Source organism: Manacus candei, unplaced genomic scaffold, assembly GCF_025592945.1.
Source record: "Manacus candei isolate 608988 ecotype Guabito, Panama unplaced genomic scaffold, ASM2559294v1 h1tg000047l, whole genome shotgun sequence".
Classification (NCBI taxonomy): Eukaryota; Metazoa; Chordata; class Aves; order Passeriformes; family Pipridae; genus Manacus; species Manacus candei.
In genome coordinates this window covers 10,675,449-10,694,969 of record NW_026138095.1, presented here as the reverse complement: position 1 = coordinate 10,694,969, position 19,521 = coordinate 10,675,449, and the positions used below count along the sequence as shown (strand labels likewise).

At 47.6% G+C, this 19,521-nt stretch overlaps 1 protein-coding gene across 1 annotated transcript in view; it reads left to right on the top strand.

Moving 5' to 3' along the window:
* Positions 1-550: 550 nt before the first annotated feature.
* The window catches only part of STX8 (syntaxin 8), a 108,421-nt gene continuing 89,450 nt past the window's right edge, over positions 551-19,521 (top strand). The window contains exons 1-6 of the mRNA XM_051797564.1: positions 551-613; positions 1,081-1,180; positions 4,619-4,713; positions 6,379-6,489; positions 15,763-15,887; positions 17,268-17,360. Of these exons, the coding sequence (XP_051653524.1) occupies positions 597-613; positions 1,081-1,180; positions 4,619-4,713; positions 6,379-6,489; positions 15,763-15,887; positions 17,268-17,360 (541 nt within the window). The 5' untranslated portion in view covers positions 551-596. The remainder of the gene's footprint in view (positions 614-1,080; positions 1,181-4,618; positions 4,714-6,378; positions 6,490-15,762; positions 15,888-17,267; positions 17,361-19,521) is intronic.

The following is a 19,521-nucleotide window of genomic DNA, read 5'->3' as shown; positions in this document are numbered from 1 at the left end:
CCCCATATCCCTGTTCCCCTATATCCCCGTACCCCATATCCCTGTTCCCCTATATCCCCCTATCCCTCTCCCCCCGTACCCCATATCCCGTACCCCACATCCCTGTTCCCCTATATCCCCGTACCCCACATCCCGTACTCCCGTACCCCATATCCCTGTTCCCCTATATCCCCATACCCCCTATCCCCGTCCCCCCTATCCCATCCCCGTATCCCCCATCCCCGTGTCCCTCTCCCCCTGTCCCCCATATCCCGTACCCCCATACCCCATATCCCTGTTCCCCTATATCCCCGTACCCCATATCCCGTCCCCCATACCCCATATCCCCGTCCCCCCTATCCCGTCCCCCATATCCCGTCCCCCGTATCCCCCATCCCCGTGTCCCTCTCCCCCTGTCCCCCATATCCCGTACCCCCATACCCCATATCCCTGCTCCCCTATATCCCCATACCCCATATCCCTGTTCCCCCCTATCCCGTCCCCCCTATCCCATCCCCGTATCCCCCATCCCCGTGTCCCTCTCCCCTCCCTCCCCTCCCGGCGCCTGCGCGCTGTGGCCGCTCGGGCGGAAGGGCCGGGCCCGTTCGGGGCCCGCGATGGCTCCGGAGCCCTGGTGAGCTGGGCCGGGGCTGGAGCGGGGCCGGGCGGGACCGACCCTGCGGGGCCTCCCCGGGGCTGCGGGGCCCGTCACGGGCGGCGGGAGGGGGGCCGGGCCGGGCCCGAGTGTGTGCGGGGGGTTGGACCTTCCCGTGCCGGCCCTTTCCCAGAGCCCATCCCGGGGGTGTTGGGGGTGTTTTACCTTCCCCTCCCGGCCCTTTCCCAGAGCCCATCCCGGGTGTGTTGGGGTGTTTTACCTTCCCCTCCCGGCCCTTTCCCAAACCCCATCCCGGGGGTGTTTTGGGGTGTTTTACCTTCCCCTCCCGGCCCTTTCCCAAACCCCATCCCGGGGGTGTTGGGGGTGTTTTACCTTCCCCTCCCGGCCCTTTCCAGGCCGATCCCGGGCGGTCCCGGCGGGTCCCGGTGCCCTCCCGGTGCCCCTCCCGGCCCCCCCGGGCTCAGCCGCTCCCCCGCTCCCTCCAGGCTCTCCCTGCTCGATGCCACTCGCCAGCTCGCCCAGGACATCGCCGAGAAGATCCAGGAGCGGAACCGGTGCCAGCGGAGCGGGGAGAGCTCAGCCAAGGTACCCCGGGACGGGGGCTGAGCCGGGTTTGGGTTTGGAGCGTTCTCGGAGCGGGTTCAGCTTTAGATCTGCAGGGGGGGGATGTGCCCGGGAGCCCTGAATTCCCTGGCAGGGGCGCGGAGGGAAGCGGGAGCTGCTGGAAGGGGCAGAGCCGGTGCCAGGACGGGGGGGACGCTCCGGCCCTGCCCGGGTCCGGCTGTGTCGGTGTCACCGCTGGGGACCTGCAGGGACACGCTGTGTCCGATGGCAGGAACCCGCCGCCAGCGCTCTGTTCTTCAGGGGTCCTGTAAAGACAACAAGGATGCAAACTCGACATTAACAGAGGCCTCTCAGCCTCCCAAAAGTCACCTTGGGTTTAACAGGACTGATGTTTCTGTGGGCGATCAGGCTGGTTTGAAAGGAGGAGAGGAGGAGCCCTGGGAGCCTTGGGCTCACCCTGCTGACTGCTCGGGGCTGTCGCTGCCAGGATCAGAACTTTCCCAGAGATCCCGAGGCTCAGAGGTGCTGGGATGCACATCAGCTGCTCTGTGCCCCTCTCTGGGAATAGGGAACAGATGTTTGTCCCCACGAGGCTGGATCGCTGCCTTCTGCAGGGGCTCTACAGCAGAGGAAACAGGAACTTTGCAGCCTTGTTTTAGCCACATTTTGGACAAAACATAAGACCAGAATTAAATATAAATGAGAAGCAGAAGTGAGAGCTTACCCAGGAAAATGTTCTCTACGTTTTCACACTTCCTGTTTAAAAAATAAAATGAAATTGGGATTCTCAGGAAGCTCCTTTGTCCAGGACTAAAAGCCTCATCCTTTCCTCCAGGCAGTGCAGGAGCAGCTTCATGCCATCAACAGGTCCCCTGGATGTGTTAAGATAAAAAAAGGCTGCAAGTCCTTGAGTTGGTCCTTTATAATAATTGACATAATTAAAGCCCCACTGATTTATCTTGCAGGCTCTGCTCCTCTTTAAAGCAAGGATTTAATATGATGCCCAGTCACTGAATCTCCTCTTCCAGTTTAAAATCTGTCAGCTTTTAAAATAAAATGCCATTTTTGAAATGTTTCCCGTGAAGAAATGTTGAGGAAAACTGTGTGGGCTTTGTCCAATAATCAGTGCTGCTGAATGAGTGACTCAAATTCATCATGAATTGAGGTTTCAGAAGGCCCAAATAAGTGGGATTTGAGAGGAGTGTTTTCTCTGGCTGTAGCATTGAGAGGAGTGTTTGGAGGTTGGTCCCTGCCTGCAGGATGGTGAATTATCACAAATTGTACAGATATGCCCAAGCAGTAGAAGACTAATAAAAAGATTGCTGCTTAACCTGTGTGTATTTATAGAGGACAAAGTCCTCTATTTCCATCAGTGCCATCCGTGACGTGTCCACAAACCCCAACAAACCTCGTGTGGCTGTTGTTTGAAGCCTTTCTGGGGCCAGAACTCTCCGAGGTTGTGTTTTATGGAAACATTACATGGTTGACTTAGTGCTTCATAAAATCACTTGTTCCATGCCCTGTGTTTTCCAGTTTCCCTTTCATCCAGTAACAGGTAAAGATGAATATTTGGCAGTGCTTGATTCTACTATAAACAAGTTTCCAACAAGGAGAGAGTTGTTTTCACAACAGAAATGCCTGTTGAGAAATCCACGGCTGAGCAGTCTTGTATTCTGTGCCTCCCGAGCGCTTTAATGCAGGGAAATGTCTTTGTACATTGTTTGCCTGTTAGGGAGAATATAAACAACTTTTTATTTTTATAGTATTTTGCCATTGGCATGGCTAAAAACCCTGTTGCCAAAAATAGAGCATAAAACTTAAAATGGAAATATAAACTATAAGGAAAGATTTCGAGGCAGCACTTACCATCTGTGAGCTCTGCTCTGTCGAGCTGATCTTAAGCCTTCCACTGGTTTCTTTTTTTCTATTTTCCTTTTTTCCTCTGAAGAAGTGAAATGTTGTGTTGTCTCACTGCAGTTGTGGCCAGTGGTGTCTGTGTTTGAGGACTTTCTTGGCCGTGTCACCTTTATGTTGTTCTGCTGTTCTGGGTTGATTAAATGCAGCGTTCTCCTCCTGGAGACACGAGAACACGTGAAATTAAAAGGCTGATTACCTGATTGCAGAGCCAGAGGACCTGCAGGACGTTGAGCCTTCCCAAAAGCACTGGGACCCCACCCTGGTTTGGGAATCGTTGCCGTGGTGTTGGGCTGAAGGTGGATTTTGGCTGCATCCTCTCGAGGGCTCAGTGTGGTTGCTTCTGCTTGCTGTTGTATTTGGTGGTGTTTGAGAGCAAACCTCACAGAGTCAGAGGGATTTAAATTCCTGATGCTTTCAGGGGGGTTTTGGGGCTCTCCTGCTCCATCCCTGTGCTGGTACTGAGTGTGGTGTGGCTGTGCAGGATCCTGTTCAGGGACATGCTGCTGTCTGGCTGCTGCTGTGTCTCCAAGAAGGCTGGAATGAGAGTCAGAGCAGATATTCCTCTTCTGATCCACGTTCCTCAAAGAGGAACTGGGGTTGCAGCCCATTGTAACCCACAGCAGGGCTAGGAGCTTGTAAACAAGAAGCACATCAAGTCTTAATTAGGATGACTTGCATGGTTAATTGCAGTTACAGTGTTTTTTCCTAGAACTCTCTGCATAACTGGAATGAAAAGAAATAAGATTTAAGGAGGAAAATCCCAGAGGATAATGTCAGCCAGACTTGGGAAGGGGTGGGGAGAGGAGGATTCCTGCAAGCCTGGGGCTTGCTTGCAGCAGGGAAGAATTGTGAACAACTGAACTATGACTTTGGTAAGAACAGACACATCTGAATCCTGGGCAGGTCAGTGGTGAGAAAGGGTGGAGGGTCCCAGGTGCTGCTGAGAAGGGACATGGAGGAATCTGAATTTCTTTGGGATCTTTAGTTTAAAGTTTGGAGGAGTTCAGTGGAGGGAATGTCTGAACCTGTAGCAACCTTCCCTCTAATCCTGGGAGCTGGGGAAGAAACCTGGTGGCTGAAGGAGCTGGTGCTTTTATTTGTGTTAAAGATCAAAGGAGAGAAGTGGAAAACTATCTAAAAAATATTAAAATGTGCTGAAATGTTTTGCCCATATAGAGGAGTGTGTTTATAAAGGCTTGAAAGACAGCTTTCCATATTCAACAGCGGTAATGCCTTAGAATTGTGTTTGTGAAACTAGAACTATTTCTCCCATTATTTTCTAAGCATCCCAGAGCCATGAGCTGTGTCACTTCCTTTCAGCTTTCTGGGGCTGGAGTGAAGCCCTTCACACCTGTAGGGCTGAAGTTAAATACATATTATTTATATATATTACAGTATATATATTACATATTATATATAATATGTTATATATTTGATATGTATATATTTATATCAAATACTGCATGACGCAGTATGAAATTTTATGCAATTATAACTCAGACCAAAAAGAAAAACTTAAATATTCTCTTTCTTCCCCTCCAGATCAATGTGGCCATCAGATCATCACTGCAGAATCTCAGGGAGAAGATTGATCAGCTGAAGGAGTTGCTGCTTCGGGCGGTGTCAACCCGCCAAATGTATCCATGTAAACAGCACTCTCTGACCCTTTGGTGTTGTGGGACAGAGTGGAAAAAGACACTGGGATTGCTCTGCCACACAGTTTGGGTTTTCCCCTCATTCCCTGTGCAGAAGACCTTGTCACTGGAACTTTCCCTGTGCTGCTGTTTGGTATTTTCGTTGCAGCTGTAGAGCAGGAAGGGAGCCTGCACCCCTCTGGGGTGGTGGGCATGGGGCTGGCTCTGGTTATCTCTGTGTCAGACAGGAGCTTAACAAGATGGTGTGAGCCATCTCAGAGCTGTCCTGATGCTGCCTGTGCTGTGCTGGCACTGCTGGCCGGGTGCTGCAGTGTGAGCCAAGGTCACCTGTCCAGCACAAAACTGGCTAATTGATATTTTCTCTTGGCCAGGCCTTGCTACAGGGAAGGATGAAGCCTTGTGGACAGGGCTCTGGGAGTCCTGACTTTGACTGACTTAAGGAACAACAGGGCTCCATCTTCAGAATGTTGTCAAAACGCTGCAAAATATGCCTTGGGAAGAAATCACAGGTTTTCTTCTAGGAGTGTTACCCTGTGGCCTGGATATGCTGCTCCTCCCATATGCTGGGAGAGTCAGGCCAAAGGAGTCAAAGAAGTTTGTCCATCTCCCTGAAGGTATCCAGGAGCAATCTGAGTTGATGAAGGCACATTTAATTTCAAGCCTATTATATGAGAAATCCCTCCTAAGCCCTGGCCCCTCAGTGCTGTGCTGATGCAAGGGTGACACTTCCCCATCCAGTGAGTGCTTGAGAGCAGGCAAATGTTGCTGCTGTGGCAGAAAGCACACACAGATCAGTTCAGCTATTGCCTAATCCACTCAGCAGTACTTGGAAGAGGGTTAGTATTCCTTCAGAACTCACTGAGGTTAATTTAAGAAAGCAAACACACATCCCCTGTTGAAGCCAAGAGCACTTCAGGGCATCTTGTCTTTCAGAGACACTGCGTGATTTGTTTTTCTGCTGCACCAGTGGCTGTCGGGGTGTTCTGCTGACCAATTGCAAATGGAAACAGATGCTCAAAGGAAATTTTTGGTTGTTCTCTGATCACTTGGCTAAGAGCTACTCCCCTGGTCTGTATTATGAGCCTCCAGTGAAATGAGATGTGAAGTACCCCTGGTTTTAAAAGCTCTGTTCTGTTTGGGCCTGCCCCGTTTGTGACAGTGTGAGTTGGAACTCTTTTAAGGAGTCTCATCCTTCCCTGAACTTAACCCATGCAGTATGGTTACACTGTCAGTGCTGGAGAGGAGACCAACTGCTCAGGGCTCCTTGGTGATAGATAAAAGACTTGTGTTGGGTGTTGGAGAGGGAGTTGCTGTTCTTAATGCTAATTTGGCAGTAAGCAGTCTTCCAGTTCTCTTACTGCTTTGAGGTGATGACATGAAGATCATTCTGTGGCCTTTGTATGAAACTTTTTGTTTGAGATATGTGAGGTTCAGAAACACATTTAGAATAACAGCAGATTTCATTCAGAAAGATGTGACCCATCCTTTAAGATATTGGAGCCTTTTCTTGAGGTAAAATAGTTACCCTAGTTAATGTTGATGATCAGGGGATCTGATTTATTTTCAGAATGTATAACAGATATTTTATATAATTAAATTAAAGTTTTTCAGTGTTTTAAAGTTTGTTCCTTAACCAAGTGCCATCAGCACACAGCTGGAGGGAGACAGGAGGCAGAATTTGGTGGACGACCTTCTCACACGACATAAACAACTTGAGGCATCTTACAAGAACGAAGGCCCAGAACCAGATATGACAAGGTATGGCCCTGTCACCTCAAGTGGGCAATGGGCTCTGTGCTTTGGGAGTGCCTGAGGGTAATGGTAAAGCACCCACTGAACTCATTGAGCTCTGCAGGTAGCAAAGGGTGTTTCATTTGCTTAGAAATGATGTGCTGCCTTCAGTGACAGGGTCATGTGTGTCTGCAGAGCTGGGGAGGACGAGGGAGTGGGAATTGCCTAGAAGAGGTAATAACTGACCAACTGGTCTGTGTTGGACAGGTGGGTGCCACCATCCAAAGCCTGTGTGAATTGTTGGGAAGAAAACTGTCAGGATGAGGCTTAAGGTTGAAGCAGTCCCCAGTGACCACTCTGTAGCAGTCAGCAGTGCCTTCAGATGGAAGACATTTCAGTTTCCATTTTGGTTTGTCCTTCACAGCTGGGGAACTAACTGTGGTTATTCATCTTCCAGTTGTGCTCTCGTTATGCTGTTCCCACATAGTCCCTTTCCACTGGAAGGGGGTTTGTTTGTCCTCTCTAACAGGTTCTTAGAAAGGATCCATCCCTGGTGGTCCCCACCTGGCCAGGAGGAAAGGCAGAGCCTTGTTTTTGAATGTGAAATTCGGGTCTGTTGCCTGAGTTAATCAGTTATTAGCAGAGCACAGGTTGGGTTTGATGGAGTCACACGGGTGCTGTGTCCATAACAAACAAACCACATTAGGCACAGACTTGATATAATTCTATAAAAAGACATTTTCACTGCAGACATGGCTCCTGTGAGCTCTGTGTGCAGTGGGGTGAGGAGGATGGGTTGTCAGTGGCCTTTTGGATTTCACTTTTTGCCTGTGGAATTCCACTCCAAGTGTTTGCTCCCCTGGGCTGAACTTGAGAGCTGTTGGTGGCTTCAGTTTGTGCCTGAGCATGTGTGTGTGTCTTGCTGAGGAGCAGGAGTGTCCTGGCTGGGTGTCCTGGGCTCAGCCTGGAGCTCTGCACGGGCTGGAGATGGGCCAAAGGCTCACGAGGCTCTTTCTCTTCTGCCTCTTCGTTTGTGTTGTAAAAGTTGATTTTCCTTTCAGACTCCTTTTTCCTTCAATGTGTTCAAACTGCCCAGTGAATTAATTCCTGGAGGAGAGGGAGGAGAGAAGGGGTAACAATAAAAAAGGCTATGGTAGCCAGGCTATGGACAGTGAAATGAAGCTGCCATTTCCTCCTTTCTAGGAAATAGTAGTGGATCTGCCACCTTAGGATTTGGGCCGTGGCATGTTGGAATTGAAGTGGCAGGTGTTGAGGGACAGCCTCAGACACATCCTCATGGTTCCCTGGGTGATCTGCTTTGATCCCTGAGCAAACACTCATGCAAAAAATGGAACCCCCCCTGTCAGAGTGTGACTTACCTGTCTGCTGACCCCACACAGGTCACCAGTACTGCTCCATGTGAGAGTTACCCATTTTGGCTAAACCCCAGCACAGATAATTGCATTTGCTCTTCCTAATTTTTCCTTTGCACATTCAGGAGATCTGTCCTGCAGAGGAGAAATGGAACTGGAGTCTCTGAGGGCAGAGCTCGCTCTGTTTCCAGGGTCAATGAGATTACTCTTAACTGGTAAAATTTCATTTTAAAACCTCATATTTTTAAAAAAGAGAACATCCTTTCTCAGAAATGTTCAAAGATTCATGGCTTTTGGGCCCAGGCACCCCTTTTGGTGATGTGTGGGGTCAGAGCCCTGAGGCTGCAGTGGGTCCCAGGAGGGCTGTGCTGTGCCCTGGGAGCCCTCACAAAGCTCCCTGTGTGCTCTGGGTCACTCTGTGGCTGAGCAGAGCATCCTCCCCTCTGCTGAGCCCTGCTGCAGCTCCTGCCTCTGAGGAGTGGGACTGTGCTGCTGCAGTGTGCACATGCAATAGAAATACGGATTTTTCTTTTAATTTTTAGTTTGTGCTTCTGAGTGGCAGCGTTTCCTAACACACTGTGTTCACTGGACCCTTTCTGCAGCAGGTACAGCCCTGCACTGTGCACGTGGAAGGTCACCTGTGGGAGGGAGTGTTAGAGCCCTCCTGAGGAACTTTCTCCCCTTTCTCAGTCTTAGAAAAAAACTTCATATACTTTTAAGTCCTTGCACTTTTGAGGCAATATGTGAGCCTTTTTTCTGATGTTCACAGAATCCCAGACTGGGTCAGGCTGGAAGGGACCACAGTGGGTCACTGGTCCCACTCCCTGCTCAGCAGGGCCATCCCAGAGCACATGGCACAGGAGTGTGGCCAGAGGGTTCTGGAATATCCCCGGTGAGGAGACTCCACTCCCTCCCTGTGCAGCCTGTTCAGGGCTGGGTCACTGCCCAGCAAAGAAGTTCTTCCTCCTGTCCAGGTGGAGCTTCCTGGGCATCAGTTCCTGCCCGTTCCTGCTGTGCCATTGCTGGGCCCCCCCAGCAGAGCCTGGGCCATCCTCTGCCCCCTCCCTGTAGATATCTTTGAGAATCAGTGCTGTGCTGTGCCAGAGACAACTTTGAAGCTACTGTGTAGTAAAAAATTGGGTACCAGTGTGAGTGTTGTGTCCTACCACAATGACTGAAAATAAGATTTTTTTTCTTCCAGTTTGTTTTCTTTGTGTCTCTTGGAGCAGGTAGAAGAGATACTCAAAGTTCAGCTGATAGTTTTCTGCATTCCCATCTGTATTTGTGTTTTGTGAGGGTCTGTTCAGTGACGTGGTGTAGGGGTTGGTTTCAGTGCTCTCCTTCTCTAGTGTTGATGTTTGTGCTACCTTTGTTGCCCAGAGAAGCTGTGGCTGCCCCATCCCTGGAAGTGTCCAAGGCCAGGTTGGACGGGGCTTGGAGCAACCTGGGCTAGTGGAAGATGTCCCTGCCCATGGCAGGGGGTGGGATGGGAGTTTAAGGTCCCTTCCAACCCAAACCATCCCGTGATTTGTGATTGTGATTTGTTTGTCATGTTTGCATAACCAGACATCAGTGCAGCACATGCTGCAGGTCATAAAGCTGCAGACTTTGATGGAATACAGCAATTGTTTGAGGTTTGGATTCTCCAGAGCCCTGTGCAGACCCAGTTGGTGTGGTGGCTCTTACACCTATCTCTGAGTCAACCACAACATGGGAAATAACAAGTGGGCAAAATGTTTACAGGGACTGTGAAGCCCTTTTGTGTCCCCTGCTCTGAGCAGTCCATTAACTGATATGATCCTTGTGGGTCCCTTCCAACTGACCAAATTCTGTGATTCTGTGATATTGTGTGATATTCTGTGATGTGACCTTTGGAAATGTGGCCATCCCTGCTGTGGCAGGACAGTGTTGTCATGGTACTTCTGTGGAGCAGGCACAGGGTGAGGATTCAAGCAAGAAGGTGTCAAGGCAAACAGGAGGAAAACATCAAAATCCCATGATAATTTCATGCTCCATTAGAAATGATCAGGGAAACCAGTATTTTCCAGCACAAGATAACATCAGAGAGAGTATTTCTATGCTAGTGTTGCAACACTTGCTGTTTTATAGTTCTCTTTTAACTTCTTACTAAAAATGGATAAAATTACTCCAACTATTCTGTCTGGTGAATTCACACCCCTTCCAAAGTTTCCCTCTTGGGTCTTGTTTTCAGAGGTACAGGCAGAGACATAGTCAGGGCCTGGATCTTGTGCCAGTAAGTCCAGCCTTCCTCTCTTGCCTGAGCCTGGCCTGTGTCTGGGTTGGTAGGGAAGGAGTTTGGAAAGGGCTTGGAAGGAGCTGGAAGGAGCTGGTCTGGGGCTCAGAGCCCACACATTCCATGGGGTTCAGCTGCCATTGCCAGCTCAGGGGTCCTTTAAAATCCTTGCAGAGTTGTGGCCCAGCTTTGGGTTTCCCTGGGAGGCAGAGCCCACTCTGGGCTGTGTCTGAGGCTGAGCCTCAGCTTTTCCCCTGCATTAGAAAAATCAGCACCTGTTGTTTGATGAAGTTCTTGCAGTGACACTTGTCCCGGGTTTTGGGCTGGTTTTCCGTATCTAATCCATCTCTGATGTGACAGCACACACTTTTCCAGCAGTCCTTCCTTTCATTAACCTTCTTGCACCACTGATCACATATTTGCTGTGCCCATGGCCTGGAGCTGGGAGGGTTTCACCAGAATTAATCTGCGTTTGTGTTCGGTCACCATTCAGTGAGTTTTACCTCCTTTGAAAGCTGCTGTAGAGCTGTTCCTGGTTGTGCAGTACAGTTTGTTAATGCTCCACTATTGATCCCAAGTGACAACTGGGACCAGCACACGGGGCAGGACACCCCATTCCTTTGGGACAGCATTCCTTTACCTTCCGGCGTGTCAGCCTTAATTAAGATGCAACTGGAATTTTCCAGGGGAAAGGTTGTGCTGTTGATGTGACTCCCCTTGAGCAGGGTCAGTTAAATTTCCTGTAATTGGTTTTCAGTAGCAGTTTCAGTATCTTCTCCCCTCTTTTCTCCTTGGAGAGAGATCTGTGCAGGTTGTTGTAACAGACACTGGAATGGGGCAGAATTCCCTGTGGATTCACACCATTTGAAAAGCAGAAGTGGAAAAAGCAACCAGAAATGTTGGCTTTCTGGGAATCACATGTTGAACTTCTTTGAGACTTTAAACATTTGTGAGGACAAAGGAATTGAAATATTCCTCCTCCTGTCTGACCAGGTCAACTGTGCATGTCAATCACCAGAGAACAAACAAATTAACTGGCCTTTCTTGATTTCTCTTGGAATTTCTCAAGAAGATAGAAAACTTTTCATACCTGAGTGACACAAAGCACCTTCAGCAAGAGCTACCATGGGTACATTTTAGAAGAGTTCATTTTTCTTCAACGTGGGTTACCATTTTTCCTGTTTAAACACGTTTCTGTCAGATGTGAGGTGATTCAGTTTTGATCCCAACAGGAATTTTGCCAAATGCCAAACAGGCATCAAGTGCCCGGGTTCAATCCATGAGCCATCAGGTGTTAATGCTTTTGGGAGTCTGACTCTTGTTTGTGGAGGGGCAAATGCTCTTCAGGAAATAAAATAAAAAATAGTTGTTTAAGTGCCTTTAAAACTCCTTCCTGGTGTCCTTCCTCCCTCCCAGTTACTGCTGGAAGCCCTCCCAGCTGCAGCTATGGTGTTCTGACCTGGAGTGGGATTAGCCTTTGGTGTCTGGGAGGTGGATGGAAAGGGTGGGAGAAGAGGTGAATTGTCCCTCCAGGAGCCCATCCTTGATAATACCTGAGGCTTGAGTTGTGAGATCAAATCTAGGGGTGGGGCAGGCTTTTTCCAGGATTATTGTGTCTTTGGCCATGTGGTCAGGATTGTCCAACACCCTCCTCACCCCCTCACCTGTGTCTCTGTACCTGGGATGTCTGTCTGTATATCCTTGGATTTGTAAGGAATAGCAGAGAGGGATTCCTAAGCCCAGCAAGTCAAACTCCATAATTTCAGGCACTTCAGGCTGAGCCCACAGGCTGTCCCTGAGGCTCAGGGCTCAGCACCCTCAGGAAGGAGTGTCTGTAGCAGGGCAGGTTCAGGGCTGAGCTCCTGTGTGGGTTTTACCCCTGAAGTTTGGTCAGAACTCCATGGGGTTCCCTGCCCAGGGTGTTCCTGTCCCAGCTGTGTCCCTGGGTCCCTCTGGCCTGGCTCCAGTGGGCACAGATGCCAAGTGAGACCTGCCCAGAGCCTCTGGATGGGCCCAGGAGGGCTCGTCACAGGGTCTGAGGGGCAGGTGAGGGAGTTGTTGAGCACTTTGTGACCTGGACTGGTCTCACAGGAGTGGGTTTGTCCCTCTGCCTTTTCTCTGGGTGTAATAATACAAGGTGCTGCTTCTTTCTAGAAAGAATTCTTCTTTCTCATAGCTCTCATTCCTGAGGGGTGCAGGTGGGCTGTAGAGTTGAGACTGTTTCACTGAGAACTGTATGAGCTGGGTTATAATATATTTCATATTGTGCTATGTCCAGTCTTGCTTGGAAAATAAGGGATGGTGTAGAAAGAAGACAGTAATATTTGATAGCAAAACTGATGCATGAGGTGGGTGGGAACAACTTGCTCTGTGGTGGGAAGGTGCTGTGCTGGTGTTGTGGGCAAGAATTGGTGGTCCTGGAGCAGCTGAAGGGTGGTTTTGTTCTGGAAATCCTCTGTCTGGCATCCCATGAGGCAGCCAGCATGTGCAGCTCCCAGCCCTTGAAGCCAGTGGGACCAGTTAACCCAACCACAGGTAAATGGTGTCAAGAGCAACACAGCATTTCCTTGAACATGAGAACACCAGTTCTTGTGCTGGTGGGGCTGGGAGGTCCTCTGCCACCTGCAGGGAATGCTGCCCCTTCTTTTGGGGAAATCTCCACCTGGGATAGTAACTGGAGGGATTTGGAAGTGCCTGTGCTCATGTGGCTTCTCCCAGACTTTTTAGAGGGAGAGAGAGTGCTTTTGTTTTGTGCTTTAAAATGATACTTGTTTTATTTATTAGCTTGGAGGCTCCTAAAAACACACTGCCTGGCTGTGTGAGCAGTGAAACCGTAAGTGAGAGGATGCCCTGGCCCTTCACTGTGGCCGTGGGCACTGACCTGTGAAGCCAAGCTGAGGTGCCCTGGGTGCTTCAAAGACCCCAGTTGGGACAGTATCGTTAAGGGAATGTTCAAGTGATCATCCACCCAGCTGTCACATGACCCAGGTTTTGTTTAAAACTCAGTCTTGCTGATCGGTCTAAGCCTCGATGTGTGGCCTTGGTCTAAAGTAAGTGCTGGTTGACTAATCTAAGTTACTTGAGAAGTGTTATAAGAATTACCAGTGAAACAATGCCCTCTGGAAGATAAGCCCTCCCTTGTTAAGCGGTGACATAGCTCCCTGATTTTAACCCCCATCATCTTTTATACTTGGGTGCATTGCTGAGCCTTGTAATTAGTTAAATCTGTTCCTATAATCAAAAGCCATCCCCACACTCCACTGCTCTGTGACGGTTTCCAAGATTTACGTGATTAACTTGGCGGAGGCAGTGGGTGGCTAATTGGATAAGCTTTAATCTTCACACCACCAAAGCGAAACATGGCAAGATCAGAGGAAGGAGGAAGTTCTGCTGTGTTGTGTGGGAAGGTAGTTACCAAACATGTCAAAAAGATTATTGTAACGAGCAGACCCCTTGTCATGACCCAACCTACAGGAACAGGGCAGATCACTGGGGGGAGGGAGGGAGCGAGCGCTGCAAATTATTGCAAATTTGCTTGCCTTGGCTTTTTTTTTTAACGGGCAGAAATAGTTGTGCTCTTTTTAGCAAGCAGAGAGCTTTATGTTCTGTTTGCTTTAGTTAAGTAATTTTGTCAGATGTTCCCCTGGATTTTGTATCCTTGCTAATTGAACTGCTGAACTGGGTCGACTGAAATGGTTTTTCCACCTTCAGAAGTGCAGTGTCCATCGTGTTCCATTGTGAACCTGGTGGCAGTTGTGAGACTGGGAAATAGAAGAGCATATTTAATCCCCCAAAGCAATGAAGAAAGCTAGGTGATGTGTAAAACTGCATTTCAGGTGTGTGTATCTTTGTCTAACCAAGCCAGATTCCCAGCCTTGATAAGTACCTGTAAATTTTAATGGAGGTGTGAGGACTGGAATGCAGAAGAATCCCAGCTCCTCTGTGCTGTTGCCCAAGACATCCAGCTGGTTGTGGCACAGCAGGGCAGGCTGGGTGTGCTCTGGTGTTCAGCATCACCAGGGTGCTTAAGGGAGATGGTGTGGTTTACAATAAGTGGTTTTTAGTTGCTTCTAGCAAAAATATTCCTGTTTAATTGTGACAAATAAAGAGATGAAGTTCCATGACCACACTATAACGTTCAGTGAGAAGAGGTGAAGAGCTCTCACGTGTGGCTGTGAGTGTGGTGGGAAGTGTGCCTGGACTCACTCAGTTCTGGGTTATTTCCCAGCAGTGCTGATCCATCTCCCGGCCAGGAGATGTCCCCACTTCACCACAATTCCTCCAGGAACTCCGACGCAAGTTCTGGGCTGTGCTTGGATCCCCTTCACCCTGAGCCCATGTCAGCAGGTTCTTGGCCCCTCCTGGCCCCGCTGATCCTCGTGCAGAGTGAACTCCTGACATGGGGCTTTGCCCACAGAATGCTCAGGGAGGAGGACCTGGACTCGATTAAACAAGCAAAACAATTACAAAATTTAAACTTAGCTCTTAGTGTGATTAAAAAACTTGAGAATTTGAGAGACCCTGAAAATGCTCTCTGTTCTTGTGTTCTTTGTGGAGTTGCTTTGGGAAAGAACAGGGAAAAGGTAAAATGGGAATAAAAACCAGAGTTTGAAAAACAAAGCAGAAAGCAAAATCTGCTGTGGAGGAACAAATCTTACCACGACTCGTCCCCAAACCTGAGTTGCAGTTCTGGGTTTAGGTGATTCTCAGTCTCTCATACAAGATTTGTCTTGTAGGAGGAACCCATGAAGAGCTACAAGGCAGAAACTAGAAATCTGGTATTGAGGAAAACACTTAAGTGGTGTTTCATTTTACTGCTTGGATTTATGTGCCCTGAACATGGAGAATTTGGTTTCCATTGTCACCAGGGAACTGTCTGTAACATGAACAACCTCAAGTCATAATTCTTTTAAAAGAAAACCCATCATTTGATTATTTTTTTCATTCAAAAGTGTGTGTTCCTGGCTTCTTGTTCAGGTCGATGCCAGATTAGGAGGTGTAGGAGGGGAGCTGTGTGATGTCCATCAGCAGTTTTTGAAATGCAGGAATGTTGCTGTTGAGGTTTAGTCAGGATTGCAGGGAATTAGAAGTCTCATCTGATTTGCATCTGTATTAGCAGAATGCATCCTTTTGCTGTTGGAAGCTTTGAGTCTGTAGCAGTGTTTTTATAAGTTTGTGTTTTGATCGTGGAACAAACACAGGAACAACGATGTGTATTCCCAGGAATATACATTCTTTTTGTGGCAGTTTTGAATGCTGTGTGTTCTACCTGCAAACACCATTTGATATGGATATATTATACAATACATTGTGTACATTCAGTATATGATACAGTACATGGTATACATTTCAATATATGATACAGTACATGGTATACATTTCAATGTATTATACAATATGTGGTACATTTCACTCTGTACTTTGATTATTCACTGCAAAATGAATTCTCTCCTTCCTTACCACTTCCAGTGGCAGTGTTATGGGGCCTGTGAGATGGATTTGTTATTGGAGATCGTGGGATTCTTTCCTGTCTGATTTCTTCTGGGATTGCAGAGAACCCCATGGAGTGCAGGAAATGCTTGTCCTGCTGTCTGTCAGCCTCTCTGGGAGGGGCAAATTATACAACAGTTGGGGGGGGTTGTGTTGAAAATTACTTACTGAAGTTATTTTCAGATCCAGCCTAATGACAGGAGGGGTCAAACGAGGTGTCACCAACCCGTGGCTCTTGGAAGAACCGGAGGAAACCAGAGGGCTTGGCTTTGATGATCTCAGGCAGCAGCAGAGAAGGATCATAGAAGGTACAGGAGTCTTTGTGGTAGTTGTGAGCATCTCTGGCACTCTGAGAGGAGTCCTTATTTGAATAATAACACACCCACCTGTGCTGGAATTTTCTTATCTGGAGCTGTCAAACATAACAGTTCCAGGTGGATGTTTTCTGTGTTTGCAGGAGCAACATTGTGCTTGCCATGTTCTTAACTAGAAGCATCTTCTTAAATCAGATTTTGAAAGACCTGATTTTGACCATGTTCATGGTTTTGATTTGCAGTGGTGATCACAGTAATTGCACTGGGTGTAGTGGTGTTGGTGGGTGCATGAGATGGATTGTTGAGTTGGAACTAGGTGGGAATGAACTCATCCAAAAGGAGTCTTTAGATTTTGGCCCTCATCATCCTTAAGGAATCTGTAACTTTGGAAGTGTTGGAAAACCTCAGCCTGAGGACATCAGGTGGTTAATGAGGTCATTTCCATGCAATCAAAGTGTTGGAAGTGACTGAATGAAATCAGACTCCAGATAAGACTCACTTCAGCCTGCATGGAAATACCTGTAGATGCTGCTCAGATGTTCTGAGCTCTGTCTGGATGGTCCAGAAGAAACCTCAACCTGAGTTTTTAATTACACCATGAGTAATTAAAGGGAGGCTGAAAGAGGTGTTGGGGGACCAGACCTTCATCCTGTTGAAGGGAAGGGGGTCCTGCCCATCCTGGAGTGCAGCCACTGCCAGTCTTACTCTGTGCAGGTGGTCAGAGCACCGACCCTCCAGCCTCCTGCAGCTCTTCTTGTGCCACTTCCTGGCAGATTTGGGCAAGGAGAGCTGCACATTTTGGATAAGGGGCTTCCTGAGGCCTATGTGGTGCCAACAGACTGGCAGCTCCTCACAAAGGAGTGTCTGCAGAGGTGGCAGCACATCAATTTTATCTGTCCCCTGTGTCCCCTCTCCCTCAGGCTCTCTCACACATTTTGGATCCTCTTGCAGCTTTAAAAAACCATTTGAATTCTTTGGTGTTTGCATCACCTGTTTTCTTTTATCCATGTTAAAAGTTGCTTGGAAAATTTAAGAAGGCTAATCAGGAGCTCACTCTGTGTGCCAGAAAATCCCCTGCATTTATGACTGAGTAACAACTGAATGTTGAATTCTTGGATTTTATTTTCTTTTTTCTTTTGGGACCCTCAGTAAAGTGTCCCAGCCAGAGCAGAGGAATTAATTACCCATCATTTCCATTATTTTAAGAGTGCTGTTCCCATAATGATTAGTTTTCATGTTGTGTTGATGTATTTTACTTAATACATTTTAGCTCTCTAAGCACAGAGTGGATCTTTTTATTCACTTCTACGTAGTTTGTGTAGCCTGGCACATCAGCAACTTTTTCATGTAATCTAATATATTTTTCTGGTGCAGAACAAGATGCAGGACTGGATGCTCTTTCTTCAATCATATCACGGCAAAAGCAAATGGGACAGGAAATTGGGAATGAGCTGGATGAACAGAATGGTAAGAACAAGATTTTGCCTCACGTTTTTGTAAGACTGGGATTTATTTTTTTTTCACTCCTCATACAACTCCACTTCTCTCTGCCCACAAAGTAACCAGATGACACTGTAAAGTTTATTTATGAGCAACCACTGCAGATTCTCTCTGTTCATCACCTGGTTTTATTGTGTTTCCCTCCAGTCCCAGTTGTGTGTGTGCAGTGTCTAACGCTTGGGAAGTTTTTCCCAAGCCTGTCTTTTGAGCAAAATTAATTTTGTACTTAATCTTTTGCATTTTTCTGTTTTATGACAGTTTTTATGGTAAGCTTTTATGTGTTGCAGGGTTTCACTCGAGCGTTTTCGTTCCGTGTCTTTCCTTATTAACTACATGGAAAAGTCTTGAGCCAGCAATTAAAGGAGAAGCGTTGCATTGTTTGCTACAAATGATTTAGATTTGGAAGGTTTCATGGCAGCAAGTGTCAAATTAAGTGCAATATTGAACTAGAAGAGCACCTATGTTCTTTAAAACAAGCCAGTGTCCAAATGGTGGAATTGCTCTCCTGGTGAATACGCTTTGTTACTCACTTAATTGTCCACATGACATGAACTGGCCCTGGGAGAGCAGATCCTCCAGCCCTCCTGACTTTTTCATTTCTCACAATATGGTAATAGTTCAATTAGAGCCGTGGAGCCCTGCCAGCTTTCTCCCTCACACAAAGGCTTCACCCATATGGCTTACCCTTGGCTTGTGTTGTGCTTCACCACTGAGAGGGGAAATGTCCTTTTACTTGCTAATAAATGATACCCTTAAATCAGCTTCTTCCTGCGAGGAGATTTCCCCCCTCGTATCTCTCTGCGTGTCTGCTCAGAGGGAGGGGTTCCCAAATTAACATGATGTACTACTTGGGAGCCCCATTCTGAAGGGGAGTTAAGTCAGAGGGTGACTTTCTCCTGTTTGCCTTTTGTATGCAGCTAAATCCAGGAGGGAGATGAAATGGCTAGAGCATGTCTTTGTTTATTAATCTGAAGGTTGTTAAGGAATGGTTTGTGCAGCTGGGAGAGACTGTGCTTAGTGGTCTTGTCATATTTTGATCCTCTGTCTCATGTGAGTAAAGACATTTTCAATTAGGAATCTCTGTTCGTAGGTTTCTTCTACTAATCGTTGCTTAAAAAGTCATATTAATTGCCTTTTTTTGCTCTAAATAGAAAACAGGTGGGGAGCATGAGCATGTTTACTGATTCTCTGTGAAACCTTGGTTTCTCATCAGGAAAATACATGATCTGTGTCTCATTTCCCTCTGTTGGGGGTGGGGGATGTTTCCCCAAACCCGTATGTTTTTGGGACCCTGAAGGTACTGTTTTGTACCGTCACATTTCCGCAGGACGTGCCAGACTTCTTCTAGCAATGAGCCTCGAAACATCTGTGAAATGGGAATGTATTTAACCTTCCTTTTTACAAATAATGCAGATAGTGCCAATGTTGTCTGTCTTGTGTTTTCATGTGGGCTCTTCTTTGAGCTTCAGGCAACTCTTTAGAGAAACATGGAAACTTTCCCGAGTGCTCAGAGTAAGAAATGGTGAGGATTGTCTGTGCTGACTGCAGCCAGATCCTGAGAAGACTGCTCAGATCCTGAGAAAACTGCTCAGATCCTGAGAAAACTGCTCAGATCCTGAGAAAACTGCTCAGATCCTGAGAAAACTGCTCAGATCCTGAGAAAACTGCTCAGATCCTGAGAGAACTGCTCAGATCCTGAGAGAACTGCTCAGATCCTGAGAAAACTGCTCAGATCCTGAGAAAACTGCTCAGATCCTGAGAAAACTGCTCAGATCCTGAGAAAACTGCTCGGATCCTGAGAAAACTGCTCAGATCCTGAGAGGACTGCTCAGATCCTGAGAGGACTGCTCAGATCCTGAGAGAACTGCTCAGATCCTGAGAAAACTGCTCAGATCCTGAGAGAACTGCTCAGATCCTGAGATCTGCTCCTCGCTGTCCTAGAATTATGAGCATAAAACCTGCCAGCCATGTACAGAGTGTCATTTGTAGATGTCTAAGCTGTCCAAAATAGGTGGGAAATAGCCTGACTTTCCAGATGGGGGAGCAGATCACTCAGCACTTGGCTTCATTACTGCTGGGCAAGTGGAACTCCCATGTTTCCTCTGCCTTTATGCAATCCATGTGTTTT